This window comes from Ovis aries, chromosome 10, assembly GCF_016772045.2.
Source record: "Ovis aries strain OAR_USU_Benz2616 breed Rambouillet chromosome 10, ARS-UI_Ramb_v3.0, whole genome shotgun sequence".
Lineage (NCBI taxonomy): Eukaryota > Metazoa > Chordata > Mammalia > Artiodactyla > Bovidae > Ovis > Ovis aries.
The window spans coordinates 26060791-26078271 of NC_056063.1; the positions used below are offsets into that span (position 1 = coordinate 26060791).

Genomic DNA, 17481 nt, shown 5'->3' on the forward strand with positions numbered 1-17481 from the left:
CCCCAGCCCTTCGTTGGTTGAAAATGCCCAGAATATGAGCTCTTAAAACCCTGTGGCATCGCTTCTTCCGACGGGATGAAGGTGGGCAGAGAGTAGAAATTTAAGGCTTTGAATAGTCCTTCTTCTAAAGCCTCGGGCACTGCCAGCATTTGGAAATTGCCGGTACCTTCACGGGAAAGGCCCCCGGCTGTGGCCGCCTCCGGCGTTTTTTGCCGTCAAGTCTTTGCAGCAATAATTATGCCGCATAATTAACTGGCGTAAGGCGATTGTGTCGTAAAAGATGCCTACCTGACCGTCTGATACACAGAAAACGAATCATGACAGTCGATGATGATTTGCCCCAAGTGTTAAATTTCTTCTTTTCAAACACATTACGTTGGAGGAGAAGGAGGCCAAGGGCCTGGAAGGAAGGTGCAGGCTGGGACTCACGTCTCCCACAGAACTCTGGAACTTCTATCAGTGGACCTGTGACAACATACCAGTAGAACACACAGCAGTGTAGAAGGCTTTCACTACCCAGTACAGAGCTCAGTGACAAATATGCATCCTAGAATTTGAAAGTGATCATCAGGACCTTTTAATGAAACAAGACACTTTATGGAAAAAGTGCAATGCTGAATGAGGAAATAAATCAACAAGCAAAAAAAAAAAAAAATAAGTACAAAATACTATGAACGTAAGACTTAGGAGACAAGTGTTTAGGTACAGCCTCCAAAGTAAAATCAGTTATTTGAACAGGTGGTTCAGAGGTAACAGCGTCTGCCTAGAATCCGGGAGACCCGGGTTCGATCTCTGGGTTGGGAAGATCCCCTGGAGAAGGAAATGGCAACCCACTCCAGTATTCTTGCCTGGAGAATCCCACGGAGGGAGGAGCCTGGTGGGCTACAGTCCAGGGGGTAGCAAAGAGTCAGATATGACTGAGCGACTTCACTTCACTTCACTCACCATGAATCTACACACATTTTAAATGTATTCAAGTGTTTGTATTTTGCCATTACTTTTAAAAAAAATTTTGTTACTCATTGTCCATGTTTCATTATGTCCTTCTTAATGCCCCTCTTCTATTTTCCATTATTTTATCTTTTACAGCAAAATTACCTTATAGACAATTAGTTACGGCAAAAATGTTCGTGGAAAAGATGCTTAGCAAAGAAACTTGTGGCAAAAATACCTGGAACCGTCCCTGTCAGTGATGATTGTGCAGAAGAAACAACAAGAACTGGTTCCTTCGGGTTGCTGGTGCCCCAAACCCCTGCCAGATGGTCAAGCCAAGCAGCTCAAGTTTCAGCGAATTATGGACTATCATTAGGACTCTATTTCATGTTCGTAGATGCTCTAGGCCTTTACATGAGGTGACACTGACTTCTTAAACGTGTACGACAATATAATGAATGCATGTAAGTGAAGTGTCCAATGAAATGTGGAACAATCAGTGAATTCTTTGCATATTTTATTTTTCTTTTTTTGATTTCCAACTCACACACATCTGGCATATTTTACATCTTTGCAATAAAACATGGTTACAATAGCTTAAGGAATTTATATATCCAAAATATTTCACCATGATCTCAAGATGAAATGAACTTGTCTTCCAGATGTTCATTATCCTCCCAATTCTAAGCTACAAACTCAAGATATTGCTTACAGCCTGGTGATGAATAACTTAATCATTACGCCAATTCCCCAGAATTTCAGAATCTCATAAATACAAACAACAGTGAAGAAGGAATTCAGTGCTAAAACTTACTAGTACAAGGTGGATAACAAATAAGTAATCACATCAATAAATAATGATATGTTTCTGGTGCAAAGTGCCAATACAAAGAACCCATTATCTTGTTTTATCTTTTTAAATAAATGACTGCAAGTGAGTGTAAGTTCTGAGAAAATTACATTCCTGTAACATGCCTCATAGCCCTACCGACACAATATGTACATCTATGACGATACGGTCACCAAATATACAAAGAAGAAACATGAATAAAGTGTATATACCCCTGGGTGTATAACTTGATCAGTACAGTGTATGGAAAATCATTTGATAGCGTCATTTTATATCATAAAAGATGAAGTGCCTTAGGCTAAGAATGTGGCTTTAGGTGAGAATTTCACAAGAACCTAAAAGAATAACTTCAGTTATTGTTATAATAAAGTCTGACTTATTTATTAAAGAAACTAAGCTATTCAAGAACCAAAGAGAGAGAAAAATTTAAAAAAAAAACAGCCAAAAAAAAAAAAAAAAGTTAGCATCAGATCTCCTCCCCTAATGTACACACGCTAAGCCAGCAGGATGAGTCTGGAAGAGTTGTCCAGGAGTTGGGAAGTCATCACTAAGGAACTAACAATCGGGATTCCTATTTATACAGTAAAACCAGGACCTCATCCCTAAGCCCCCTTTCTGCTGTGTCTTCAAATTATGAAGGGTAGGGCTGAATTTTCTTTGTATAAAGTACCAAAAAATGGCAAATAATGGCTTAGTATCCAAATGCTTTATGAGCAAATTTCACCTAGAGGGATGGAATTCAGATTAAAAAGTGCAAACTATATTTTGGTGAAAATGTGAAAAATTATCGATTGAGCCCAAATTCAATCTTTTCATACAAACTGTGTCCTTGGACAGATCTTACTATTCCCTACTGTCAGTGTGCCTGTTCCATCAAGACATAGGGATTAAAGAACATGCAAGTTGTAACTCCACAGTAAAATTAAGAAACGTTTTGTTCTTTATACAAGGTTTTACTTTTACAAAAGTATCCCTTTAAATAAGATGCATCTGATGTACAAAGTATCAAATGTGTTTTTTTTTTTTTCTTCTCAGCTTGAAAAGAGGCTGGAAATGGGATGCAGGTTAGGTTCAAAGCTTAAACTTTGTAACAACTGGACACAAGGTTCCTCAGAATTGTCAAAAGTCTCTTGTGACACGTCCTACCACCTTTTCTCAATAAACAACAATATATGAAATAATTACCAAAACATCTCCTAATTCATATAATTTACATGATATAAGCTTGCCTGGTAGCAGCTGGTGTTCAGTCGTGAAAAAACACACAAAGTAAAATGGCTGCTGACTACAATGTACAGCTATTGCTGGGTGGGATGGAATGTACAAACGGAGGTCGATGCAGACGAGTTTTTTTTCCACCAGAGATATTGCCTTTCCATGCAGCACTTGTGCTCTCAGCTTTAACTTGGCTGTTGGTTCTTCACTTGTCCTCAATATCTGTTCTGATGCTCATAATGCCACCGATTAAAATCTATATTAAAAGCTACAATGCTACCAGAAGCCATGCCAGTGATCAGAGTCCTGGAAAAGCAGAGACAGTAGTTAAGAAAGACACAAAATCACTGACATGGTTCTACTTTACACGAAACAATAGCATAATCTCAAAGTTCACCAAGTTTTTGTTTTGTGTGCCCTGAGACAGGATTAAAATTTATTCTTGGTTCTCCTGAGAGAAGTTGACTCAATCCAACAAACACCTGGACTGCTGGACCAAGTGTTATCAACTTGATCCCACAGCTCATCAGATAAACACCTTTTTGAGGACAGCATCTTCACTGTATGTTTATCTGTCAGTTTGTAACTCATGTGCATGTACTACTGTTTGAACATATCAGGGGCATTATAAAACATTAAGAATAACTGAAATTCAGGATGAGCTTGAAGAAAAAATAGAAACTTGATTAGTATCTTTGCTCACTCCTCCTGGGAGATGCTAACATGAATGCAGCTTTGTCTGTGTGCTCTCATCTACTAGACAGTATATGAGAGGATGAGTATCTCACAAAGCCTTTCCTGCCCTCCGCACCCCTCGAGAAGAGCGAATCACTTCCTTTTCCTGTTCCTGTGCTCCTGCCTCCCTCATATGTATTTATTATGATTATTGGAGCTCTTTGGGATTAGTGGTCTTGTTTTATATCCTCCAGACTGTACACAGTCCTTAATGTATGATGGTGGCAGCAAATGTTTGCAACATGAATACATGAATGGATAAGAATACCAGGGGGGATCTTGAAATACTTAACAACACAAATTATTTAAAATACTTTAGAAACATGAATCTATATACAAATAATTATACACAGTAAACCACTCCCATTTTTCATGAATATGGATTCTGCTTAAATTTTCTTAAAAAAGAGGTTGAGCTGCAGATCAAATATCCCCAAACTAACTTAAATTTTATTGCTTTTCTTGATGACTTCAGTATCATTTTACGATAGTGTGAAGATACTTTATCATGTAAATCTTAATATTCATACTATTTTAAAACCAATACTCATAAAGAATATATATATACATAGTTGAAATGAGTTGCTTAATAAACTTTTCTTATTTCTGTTAGATATATAGCAAAAATGAGAAATTATTTACCATATTAAGATTATATAGTTTTATTTTTTAAATTCAGAAAATTTAGGCTTTACATTCCAAATATTCATTTCACTTTATAATAAATGCAAAGGCAAATTTTAGGAAATAACAAAGTCCTGTTGCAAACTGAGGAATAACAGAAAACTATATTACTTTGTTAACATTCTTATTGATTCTTCCCAAATAAAGATTATAGTATCTTAGGGCAATATAAAAAATACCACAAAATAACATAAATGAGAAATGTATGAATAAGCAAATGGGAGGCAGAGACTGTTCCAAGTAACCAATGCCGTGTATTTGTAAAACAGAGGCCAGCTGTAGTCTGCACTTTGCATTTGGCTGCATTTAGCTAGACCTACGCCTCAAGCCAAGACTCTGCTAAAAAAATGTGTGTCTTTCACATTATGGAAGCCAGGCAGGCCTGTCTGAGACCAGGTAAAGATCTGAGAACAGAGAAGTTGGTGGGGATAACTCTACGTCTTGGGAAGTATCTAGATGAATCTGTTTTTCTCCAGACTCATTTCTTTCTTTTTTCCCCTTATTCTCTTCCTGTTTCCTTCTTACCAGAATCCTTTCCTAAAGTACTTACTCCTCTCCTCAATCTGCCCTTTTCAACAATACTCTTTTTTTCCATCTGGATGCTGGAGTATTTTTCATTGCACGTTTCACCCTTGGTAAAATCTAAAGAACTCTCAATGACAACTCTTGAGTGATTACATTTCTCCCCGACATGGCTCACCTCTGGTCATGGGATAAATCCATTGCTCTAATGCCAGCATCACAGCCAGGGTAAATGTACAGCTGCTTGAAGTCACAGGCCTGCCAGACCTCCACCACACCATTGTCCCCTCCGGTCACCAGGTTCTGCCCATCACTACTCAGGAGAATGGCCTTCAGACAAGGTAGAAAAGCAACCATTTCTTTCAGTGTTTCCCAAATGACCACTCCTGAAAGGTACTTACACAGGTCCTTTGTTATTATTATCTACTTTTAGCCATTTGTCCAAGTTTTCTAAAGTCTAACCCATAGACTTCCCAATGTGGAATTCATCAAAGTAAGTCTTACTTAAAGGATCCTTTAAAACCAATTTAGGTTACAAAGTAACAGAAGTTCCAAAAAGAATATTACCAATCTAGTCCAGAAAGAACTTGAGAATTAAGTAACATGATGTTTGTTAAGTTCTGAATATTAACAATGTCAAGACTTTTTAGAACAAATTTCAAAACTGTTCTTAATAATGATAAACCAGAAATTCTAATTCATTTCTGAGTGATGGGCAATTCAGTATGTAATTTTGTTACAGGGTTCAAAACATACGTTTCTATGACAATAAACTCACTTTTAAGGTCAGGAGAGTGCAGTGTAGATATAGCTTTTTGTCAGGGGAGTTTAAGAAAAATCTCCTTAAGGGTCTAGTGAGGGAGTGAGTGGAAGTCTCTCAGTCCTGTCAACTCTTTGCGATCCCATGGACTATACTGTCCCTGAAATTCTTCAGGCCAGAATACTGGAGTGGGTAGTCTTTCCCTTCTCCAGGGGATCTTCCCAACTCAGGGATCGAACCCAGGTCTCCTTCATTACAGGTGGATTCTTTCCCAGCTGAGCCACATGGGAAGCCCAAGAATATTGGAGTGGGTCTACCCTTTCTCCAGTGGATCTTCCCAACCTAGGAATTGAACTGGGGTCTCCTGCATTGCAAGCAGATTCTTTACCAACTGAGCTATCAGGGAAGCACCCCCCGCCCCCCAGCTTAAGGGTCTTACGTCTAATCAAACAACAGCTGTCACCTTCAAAGTCTAATTCACTGAGTTAACTACTTGAGATTAAATGAACCCTGGCTTTGTTCAAAGCATCATCAATATGGATTTATATGCTTTTATAAACCAGTACACATTTACCTGGATACCCGAGAATTTCTACTCTGAGTCACTGAATGCAAAAGAGCCAATCTTTAACCTCTTGCCTCAGTCCCTAGTTAGACTCAACATACAGATTTACCCGTGTTGAATCATTGATCTCCATTTGAGCCAAAAGTTTTCCGTTGATGCTGAAATTGCTGAATCGCCCTCGTTCATAGTAGATGATACAGTGGCCTTCACTGGAAACAGAAATCAAGCGTGGAAACAAGCAGTTTTCTGGTCCTTCGAGGGCTCTGAGCAAATCTCCAGTGATTGTGTGGACGAGGCAAGGGCCCTCTGCAGAGTAGGGAACAGCAACGGCCACTCATATTACTCTCACAAACCCGCAACTGGCACCTGACTATACACTCAGGTTTGTGGGAAGAGGCAGAAAAGAAACTATGCTGGCAAGAGCCAAGCACTGACGTTAGATATCAACAGACAACTGTTATGCGACACACACGTGTCTTCCAAACTTCTCATCTAGGTAAATACTTGCTCTTTTCCTTCACTGGATAATATTCATTAAAACAGGATACAGTCCATACATTACATGAGAATAAAAGAGACTGTATGTCCCACAAGTGTTCTCATGTGTTTAGAAAATTTTTCTTTAGAAACTTTGGGAGAATTATCAAAACAGTTGCTAAATTTCTTTAGTATCATCAAAATTTTAACATTGTGTCACATGAAGATACATTACTATCAATGTACCTTTTCTATAGTCTATATATAAAATGCAAAAGGCAAAATTGAGAAAATTAATCAAGTAATTCAGACTGTAGGAACATTATTTCAAATAAATGAAGAATGAGGGGAGAATGTAAAAGTAGTATGGGGAATAATTTATTTTGCTTCAACTGTTTCTCTCCCCCGCCTCAGGCAGAAACAGCACTGAGATAAAATATTCACTTGCCAAGTTCATAAAAATAATTGGTTAATATGGTTTGGTATTACCCACCCCCCATATCCTTTAGAAATACTCCATAAAACTGTGTATGAATTTTATTCCTATTTTTCAATCAATTGATTTCAGTAGATACATATTTTTTAAAACAAGTGATATTATGAGTGTATTACAAGTGATATCACTTCTAATATCAACCATCATCTATAGAAAGTTACTGTTTTTTCCCTATGTGTATTATGTGGCTTGTGTTTTCCTTTCCTTTTCTTTTTTTTTTGCTTTGTAGAATAGAATGATATTATACATATTATTACTAAAACAGACATTAAAAGACACTTATTGAAAATACCTTTTGTATTCCTCCCTGGGTAATTTACTCTTAAATACAAAAGCAAAGTGTCCCTATGTTCAGACATCATATCCTCTATGTATAAAGCAGTCAGAATAAGGTCCTAGAAACAAAATCTGATCATCTCATCATCTTGCTAAAAACCTTCAATGGTTTCTACTATGTTCAAAACAAACACAAATTGCAAATCCTTGTGCCTCGGGTCTCCCGCCTCTTCAGCCTTCTGTCTCCTTACCTCCGTGGTGTCCTCACCACACTCAGCCCCTCTGGTTTTCTTTCAGTTTCTCTTAAGCATTAGGCTCCTTCCTGCCCCAGAGCCTTCCATGGAGAATTAGTATCTGAGCCAGGATTAGAATCGAAGTTTCCTGACTTCTCCCGAAGCAGTACTTCTTCCATAAAAAGCCAAAAGAACTAAGTCATCATATTTCCTCTCCCACCTACCCAACCTTGAGAAGAAAGGACTAGCGGAGGGGGGTGGACCCAGGGCTATGTCTGGTGAACCACCTGAGCCCCCGTGATCCCCTTGATCATGGCTCTCTCCCCCTTGGCTTCTGAATGTGATTTGTAATGACTGCATCAGATGCGTGTGCTGCAGTTTGATTTACCAGTGTTCTGGCTAGAATGCTGGTGACCACAAAGTACTTCATAAAATTTTACATCTATCTTATATTAGTACTAGCAAATATTAATAAAACTAAACAGCTGCAAAGAACCTAGGGATTGCATTTGTCTACGGAGAGCCTCCTCAAGGAAATAAATCATAAATCATGTTAACTTGTGAAAACAGTACAGTTTTTAAAGACCTAAAAAGAAAGAAATGTCTTCTGACCTTTAGCACCACTGATAACAAGTCCAAGTTCTGCACAGACAGAAACGCAGACAACTTCATGGTCATGGCCCGTGAGGACAGCTCTTGGAGCAGGATAGTCACCTGGAAGGGAACAACGGCAGTGAGTGTCTACGGACCAATAGCAGGAATGAAGGGCTCTATCATTAAATCGAACACTTAAAAATAACAATCATTAATGTTTAGTAAGGGCATTTACTATTAATAGCTATGTGACCATGAGGCAGTTACTTAATCTGCTTTTTCCTCATCTGCAAAATGGGGAAACCTACTGTGCCTACTACACAGGAAGCTTTTGCTATTGTTCAGTTACTCAGTCGTGTCCAACTCTTTGTGACCCCATGGACTGCAGCACACCAGGCTTCCCTGTCCTTCACTGTCTCCCAGAGCGTGCTCAAACTCATGTCCATTGAGTTGATGATGCCATCCAACCATCTCATCCTCTGTTGCCCCCTTCTCCTGCCGTCAGTCTTTCCCAGCATTAGGGTCTTTTCCAATGAGTTGGCTCTACACATTGTAGCCAAAGTACTGGAGCTTCAGCTTCAGCATCAGTCCTTCCAATGAATATTCAGGGCTGATTTCTTTTAGGATAGACTGGTTGGATCTCCTTGCAGTCCAAGGGACTCTCAAGAGTCTTCTCCAGCACCAGAGTTTGAAAGCATTAATTCTTCTTTATGGCTCAGCTCTCACATCCATACACAACTACTGGAAAAACCATAGCTTTGACTCAGGATGTTTAGATGATGGCTAAGTCAACAAATGTGATATAACATCATGATAGTGGTGAGAAATACTTTTTTTTTCTTCCTGATTAATGTGAAGAAATAGAAATCAAGCTTGCCAAAACACAGGAGGTAGGTACAATTATTGTTTCTATTTTATAGAACTCCAAAACTTTGAAAGGTTGTTCAGCTTACACAAGTTCATATAGGAGCAAGTGTTGGAACTGAACCCAGAGCTAGGTAATTTTGCAACCCTTGCTCTTACCCCTTTAAAAATGTTCCTTAAGATCTTCAACAAAACAGGCTGTGGTGCTTTGATTTTTTTGGAGATGGGAATGGAAAGTAGTAAAGGAAAGAAGAGACAATCAGATGATCATCTTCATTCTCCATCTGACTTTACTGGTACGATCCTAGCCAAGAAAGTGCAGCTGAATTGTCTGCATCAGCATTCTGACTGCCAAGTGCTTTGCCCTCTGTACTGAGTGCACGCCTTCTAAGTGACAGGTCTTCTCAGCGGGTTAGGAGTTGGGAGTATAAAAAAGACATAAGTTATAACCTGGAATTGCTTGGAACACATCAAACAACCATGGCACATCTTCCACAGGCTGGCCACTGGAGGCACTCAACAATGTAAGTGTGAAGAACAAACGCGGGTGCACAGAGTGAGATGGGATTTAAAAAGAAGAAAAAAGAAAGAAAAAAATCCACAAATGAATGGAGAGAAAAGCAGAATACTGGTGAATAAACTGCATGCATGAAAGACTGTGAGAAGGACCAGCAAAACTGAGAGGGCTTCTTGCCCAGCGATGTCTTGCTGGGAAAGTCATTCGCAGAAGCCACTTTTGAGATGGAAATGAGGGATTGCTACAGTCTTGGTGCAAAAGTGTTGAGGAAAAGGAAACAACAGAAATTCAGAGAGGAATTTTGGAAGTTGTATCGGGTATGCTGCGACCCTGGGTACAGTTTGGAGTGGCTGTTTTGGTACATGGGAAAAGAAAGCCAGAGTCAACTGTACAGGATAGGATATGAGGACCCAACAGACTCTGAAGTGAAACTTTGTTGAAGGCAGGATGATCAGGAAGAGAGACATGAAATGCTTATTAACAATTAACATCTGCCTATTCATGTCAGATCCAACAAATATGCCTTGTAATATCCAACTATTTCCACTTTTCACTAACAACGTCACACTTATTAATGCCTTATTTTGCCTCTTTAATTATTAAATGGTTCCAGCAGACTTGTATGATTTTGTTATTCATTTTGGATGTATTGTTCAGTTGATTCTACAATATAATTTCAGCAAAGAGCAAGTATTATACATAAATAAGCCTTTGTACATATATAAAAATATCATTATTTCATGTTAAGTTGTCAGTATCACTTGACCATTACTTTTTATGCTTGAGAAGTCATGTTGTAACTTGGCCTTGTGACTGCAACTCTTCCAGAATTCTTGGTATTTATCAAATTATGGTCTGTGTATCCTGGGATCTGTGGCTATTTTCTTGAGACTGAAAAGTTCTATGAAAAATCTTAAATTTCAGATTTAAATTTTAATGATACTCTAAAATTTTAACCAGTTGTAAAGATGAAATCTCTCTGCAGCATCAAAAATCTATACTGTGGCAATTAAAAGTTGAAATGCACTTAAAGATTAAGATGAGCTAATTAAGTCAATGTTTCTCAAACTAGATTCAAGGGGTCCAAGAACACATTCCTTAGAGTCAGAGATTTTTGGGGGGTTAGTAATAATTTTGTACTTTTTAAAGTGTATTAGTTAAGTTTGAGGAATATTATTGTGGACTATTTTTTATTGATAATTAAAAAATTCAATTTGGCAGCTTCCACAAAACTATGTGTATTTTCATTTGCTTTTAGATTAAAAACATTAATTATATATTAAATATTTAGAGCATATATATATATATATATATATATATATATATATATATATAAAGGTTAAGAGAATAAAATGAATTACCTTGTACTCACCCCTTCTCACCCCCAACTTAAAAATATAGACCATTACCAGTGGCTTTAATGTGCCCTTTCTCATACCTTAGAAAATATTAAGACTTTTGAGAAAGTTCTGTGTTTCTCTCCTGTTCACTCTGCTTCATCTGGTTGTTGGGTCTGTGATCTTTCCTTTATGCCGCCTGGGATCCTGTGTGCTAGCCTGTTTTTCTCTGTGAACTCGCCTGAACCCCCTCCTCCATCTCGTCTCTCAGAGAGGTGCCCTATGCTTCCTGGGCTGCGGCGATCCCCTCACTGTGAAGGGGCAGTGGAGGAAGTGAATGTCTGAGGGCTGGAGCTTGTGCCCGCCTCCTGGGTCAGCCACTCCCCTGGCAATGATCCAGCCCTGGGCAGCACTCTGATTCCTGCCCCACATGGCAGGAGGGAAGGCTTCAAGAGGCCATGCATGGAGAATTCTGTGAAGAAAGTGCATAATGAAAGCACCCTACCCAGCAAGGTACTCAATACTCTTTCCATCTGCCAATATCTCCTCCTTCAGACCCACTGGTCTGTCTCCCCAGGAACTGCTCACTGTTTTCTGTGAGTTTCCTCACATCCATCAGCTTCCATTCTGTGTTTGAGACATTTCTTACCTAGACGGTGAGTGGGAGGGGAAGCTAAAAGCCCATGTTAGTCTGTCATTTGATTCTAAATTTATGCTTCAAAGATGCCCTAAGTTCCCTGGCAAAATGAGGATTAATTACTAACAAGATTTTATGTGTAATATCATACTTAATTTTTCTAAGTGATTATTTTATCTTGGAGAGACTGATGAATTAAACATCTTACAATTATATATTTAATAAAATGTATACAGTTTTATAAACCTTTCCCCTATATGCCACAGAAAAAGTAAAAAGCAATCTAGTTCTACTGCAGGACATGTAGAAAGTATATAAAAATAGTAAACATATTCCTTAAGTATGTAATATATTTTCTATGAGGAAGTAACATTTTTCAAGGCTTACCTCTGATTTAAAAATTTTTAAATGTTTTATTTTTCATTACAATTTTCCCAGGTCATTTGAGTAAACTGCGAAACTTAACTATTAGAAGATCTTGTAGGGCTCCTGAGAAGTGTAAATAACATGTTATTCTGGGGTTTTGAGTTGGGGAATCTGCAGCGGCAGCAGGAGTCGGGGGGTAAACATATTCCCTATATTTCATTTCACTGCCAGGGACAGATGTCACCCACCCGGACAATCATTCACAATCCTAGAAATATTCCGTCAGTGTCACATCACAATTGATGGATGTAGCTGAGGGTCAAAGGGCGCCGCACAGAGGGAGGTGCAGGTGAGACCTCTCCTCTGAGGACCAGAACACCACTGCCCTCCTTCCAGAGTCACTTTCTCAGGAGAAGACCTTTCTGTGTGATGGAATTACGATGAATGAAAAAAAAAGAGTCCGATTTTGAGATTCCTCATAGGCACGTATTTGGAAAGAGCAAATATACCAGGCTTACAATAAACAGATTCCACCTCATTTTTATCACAAGTCATTTCAATATTTTTTAAATGGATGATGAAAAAAGTACAAAGGTATTTGATGCTGCTATCCACACAGAACTGACAAGAGAGCCTTTCAGCGTGATAGGCTGTGGCTTTCAGAGAAGTGATCAAAGTAAAGTTTACTCATGGTCCTTATTATTTTAAACCTCATTTACAGGACTACTAATATGAAGAAGCTTGGGTTCTTCTAAATTAGAGCTAAATAAAAACAGCAGAGATTTTCTGTGATCCTCAGTGTGGTTCTGCTGGAGTCAGAAAATGAACCTCCTGATGATAAATGACATTCAGATTTTATCCCTGGCCTTTGTGGGGTCATTGCAGAATCACTGCAGAAAGTATTTTCAGTCATGTTTATACCTATATAAAAATGATGGATTTTTAACCTGAGTTCCGAGAATAAGAGATTTCAAAGGGTGCAGTACTTTCATCAGGGCTGTCTGATTTCAAGATTTATTTTGGAAAAAAAAATCATGCTAGACATCATTTTAGTCATGAGGAGTCCCTTCTTGAGATACTGTGTCCTCGGCAACCTGAGGGCCTGCTGCAGAGGTTTGTGGCCCAAGTACTAGAAACACCTGGGCCTGCATTTTCCACAAGTCACAAGGTAACCCACATAAAAACATTTCATGAGTGGAAAAAGTCCCATGATGTGGTTTCATTTTATCACGCACTCATGGAGTACTTGAAAAAAACAGACGATAGATATAAACCTATCTAGTCATTAAGTCTAACTTATTCTTTTTCTTCTTCAGAGAGGGCACTGACCACATTTTCCCCTGAGCATTGCTGTTTCAGGGCAGATGTCTGTCCTTGAAGTCCTGAGCCTTCAAGACTAGGATCTAGGTCACTGTACACAACTGTGCTACCATCCTCTTCCCCAAATAATCTACAGTATCATCTGCCTGCCTTTCCCTAGGAGGTGCGATTCTGCAAGACCCCCAGAGATCCCGCTGGTATAGATCCGAGACACCTGGATCACGAAAACACATTAGTCACTTCTGTTTCTTAGATTGCTTCTGGCTCAAGACAAAGACTCTTGCAGTCTCAGTTCTTTAAAGGGGTAAGGAAAAGCAGAAGCTGAGTGGCAAGCAGTCCCCTTCTTAGTCAAGAACCCTATAAAGTCTCCTAATGTTGGGCTGAGGGCACGGGAGGAGGTCTCCTGCAGAATGGGCCCTGTACTAGGGACGCTGCATTATGGACCTTGTCTTTTGGCCCCCAGAAAGCCCTACAAGGTAAGAATTATTACACACATAACTACACCTCCTCTCAAAGTTATTACATGCGTAACTACACCTCCTCTCAAAATATATAATTATATACATTATATATATATAATATATAATATCTGTAGGTCATTTTTGGTCCAAGCTTTCTTCATCCCCTATAGCACCACTGGTTAGTGGTGGCTGTGGAGCTGGGCACCAGGATGGTCATTTGAAAAGAAGGCTAGATGCAGACAAAGCAAGGGATGTGATCTGGCAGATGTTTAGTGATGGGTTGGAGCTGGCAGGGGTGTCAGTGTCCAGAGCTGAGGCTTACACAATGGGAGCCCAGGGAAAAGATGTGTGCACAGCTGGAGTCTCCTTTTCAATGGGCTTCTCGGTTCATAGTTTGTTTTGCATAAAGCTCAAATGTGAGCTAAAGCCTTGTTTTTCAAAAGTGAAACTGAAAAACACAATAACAAGCTCTTACACATATGACTCAAAGTGTATTCATAGATTTGATTTGTAAAGATGAACAGTAAATTCTCTTTCAAAGTTTCCTGTTGCTATGATTTCAAAAAAAAAATGTCAACCAGCTCTCTATCCAGCACCTTGTATCTGGTATAGACATTAAAATCACATACTTTACAAGCAGACTGGATTTGGAGCCGAGGTCCTGATGTGTTTTAAGTGTCTGCTGAAGAGACAATGTTGACTTGCCCCTCTTGTGACTATCTTGTTGGAAGCTACAGCACGTAATGAGAAATGTCAAGTCCCAAGATCAATGAAATTTGGGGCTCCAGGGATTCAACAGGAATAGCATTGATCCTTTTAAAGAACACCAGTCAGAGATGGGCTGTAATATATTGTAGAGAAGGGCTCAGGAGGATAAGCGGCCAAGTCCAAGATACCTGCCTGACAAAAAATTCAATCAGCTTTGAGCACAGATTGCCTGCTCCACTTGCCTTCCTTTCAGGCGGTCGCCTGCTTCCAATTAAAGTGTGCAAATTAATTTTTATCACTTCCAAATTAGTTTCACAATTTGTGTAAGAGTCTGCTTCAGATCAAAGCGTGTGTCCTTCACATCTCTGAAATTCTGTTATCTCATCAGGCACCTATTTACATCTATAGGAAAATTGTCTATGTTCGGAGTTGCAAGTTTGAAAGAGTAGCAGTGAATATATTAGCCTGCAATATATTAATAAAACCAGTATAATTAATTCAACTGGAACCTAGGCCAGGTAGCCTTTGCATGTTTCTTTTATGGTTTGAAACTCTGTAATCATCTGCTTACACGTTTTCATTGTCTTTGTGGCAAATTCATAAAAACCGTAAAGACAATTAGAAAAAGATTTATTTATGAGATGTCCAAGTTAGTCATAATATATGTATTTGATACAATGAAGCCATTAACTCTTTCAAACTTACATAAAAAAATGCAGAAACATTATTTTTTTTCCTCTGTGACATCAATGGAGCTATCCATTAAAAATAATAATGACAGTGTAAAAGAAGCATACATCTATTAAAGTGCTTGAGTTTATCTTGAAGAAGTTTTAGTGATGTGCACATAAGGTGAGTAAATGAATCCTATCACATTATGGTGGTGTGCTGGATAAATATGATTCAGCCTCTGACATACAAAGTGAATTTAATGTCCACAGCAAGACCAAGTCCTGAATTCTAACAGCTACTGGGATATTACATTTCATGCCAGGACTTCCCTCTTCAAGTCTAGGTTAATATATACAATCCTTGAAACCTAAGGGCATTGTGTCCCACACTTTGATATGAATTTAGACGTAACTAGCTTTTTGGTCTTGTGTAGCAATGCATTATGAGATAGAAAGCACATATAGCCTGATTCTCTGACCTGTGAATTGGTAGCTAGAACAGATTAAACTGAAACTGGAAAAAGAAAAGCTTTTTTCCTTTCGTATTGTGAGTTTTCTGATGGCAAATACCCATGGCTGATCCCTGATGTGACAGTCAATTCAGTGTGTGCTTTGATTGCCTCTGCAAAAGGTGAATTGACCAACATATATGGTCTCTCTAGGCATGCCTACATGAGCTGCGAGGTTGCCTTTTCTAACAGATTAAGTCAGTCACAAATCAGTCAAGTCAATCAACTACTAAAAATGATTATTTTTTTTACTATCATGATTTTTACTATCCATGTGGCAAAATGCTGAAATCAGTTTTTATATAATCATGCATCTGTGCCCAAGATACAACATTAAACATTTTGTAGATACAAGTACTTAGGAAACTAAATATTATCTGATAGGAATTCATGATTCATGCAGTACTCAATACACTTGATAATTCCAAGCAGGAGAAGCAGTTTTGTGACTCATACAGTCTATATAGATTATAATACAGACTTTTGGGTGAACCCCAGAAAGTCAGAGACTGTGACTGCCCAGCCCTCCCAGCTGCTAAGACAGTACCAGGACACAGCACATGTTCAGTACATCAGTACATGCTTGCTGCTTGGCCAATACTTTAGCAACTCATCCTGTTTAATCTAGAAGAGCATTTCTTCCCTTTTATGTTAAGGATAACAAATACAGTGGAACCATGCTATATATGCTCACATTAAATGTCTAGGAAAGTCCTGGCAGGGTGGGTTTTATGAAAGTCCTTTAGGTTTATAATGATGATGACAGTTTTTAATAATAAAAAAAAATATCCCCACAAATGGAGATAATACTGTATACGTAATATTATGCAATAATTTCTTAGGGATAATCCTGTCTTTATTTAAAGCTTAAATAAAATGCTACATTTTAACAAATCTATCAGTCACAGTTTTGTTCTTAAGAATTAACATAAACATTCCTATTACACAGCTCCTACCACAGGAACTTTGAATACTCTAAATAATAGTACATTTCACTCTTCTTGCTAAGTGATGGAGCAAAGATACAATCGTCAACCATCATTTCGTTTAGAATTAGAAAATAAAGTAGTTAACAGATAATTACTATAATTTAACATTTTTAATCTCATAGCAAGACATTATATTATCTTCTCTACTACCAGATGGTAGTTTTTAAGAAATGTTCTTTTTTGGAAACATCATTTTCATCATTTCTGAGCTTCATTTTGAAGATGTTAATTAATTGGATTTAGAATACTATTTTGCTTCTTTATAAAGTTTTTTCTATCTAATAACTTCTAATTTGTGTCAATAATAGATGGAAGATACCACACAGCTCTGGTGCTCAATTCAACTTCTCTTGTAATGAATGCTACACTAGTCTCAAAAAAGGAAGTTTGGAAATATGTAAAAATACATTTAGACAAAATACACGTGATAATGTACCATGATTAAGCATAATAAAGTATAATAATAAAGTAGGTCAAATATATTTTACACACAGACACATACCACAAGAATCCTGTTAAAAACAAAGCTTTTTTTTTTTTTTTTTTTTTTTAGGGATACAGTTTTAAAAAGAGTAAATAACTTATTAGCAGTTAGAGTATGATGTTCTGTATACTGTAGAATTGGTGGCTGATTAGTGGCGCTGGTTGGAAATCAAGTAACACTGAATATGTTTTCCTCAAACCAATATCTCACAACTTGGAGCAGAGGCTAAAATGTATAATTACACATACTTTCTCTTAGTTAGTACCTACACTCAGAGA

At 38.1% G+C, this 17481-nt stretch overlaps 1 protein-coding gene across 8 annotated transcripts in view; it reads right to left on the reverse strand.

Annotated features, from left to right (window-relative positions):
* Positions 1-1433: 1433 nt before the first annotated feature.
* The window catches only part of NBEA (neurobeachin), a 666092-nt gene continuing 650044 nt past the window's right edge, over positions 1434-17481 (reverse strand). For all 8 annotated transcript variants that reach the window (XM_060394443.1, XM_060394442.1, XM_060394441.1 and 5 more), the window contains 4 exons: positions 8359-8460; positions 6374-6570; positions 5118-5269; positions 1434-3304 (listed from right to left, as the gene is read on the reverse strand). In XM_060394443.1, coding sequence (XP_060250426.1) covers positions 3214-3304; positions 5118-5269; positions 6374-6570; positions 8359-8460 — 542 coding nt within the window. In that variant the 3' untranslated portion in view covers positions 1434-3213. The remainder of the gene's footprint in view (positions 3305-5117; positions 5270-6373; positions 6571-8358; positions 8461-17481) is intronic.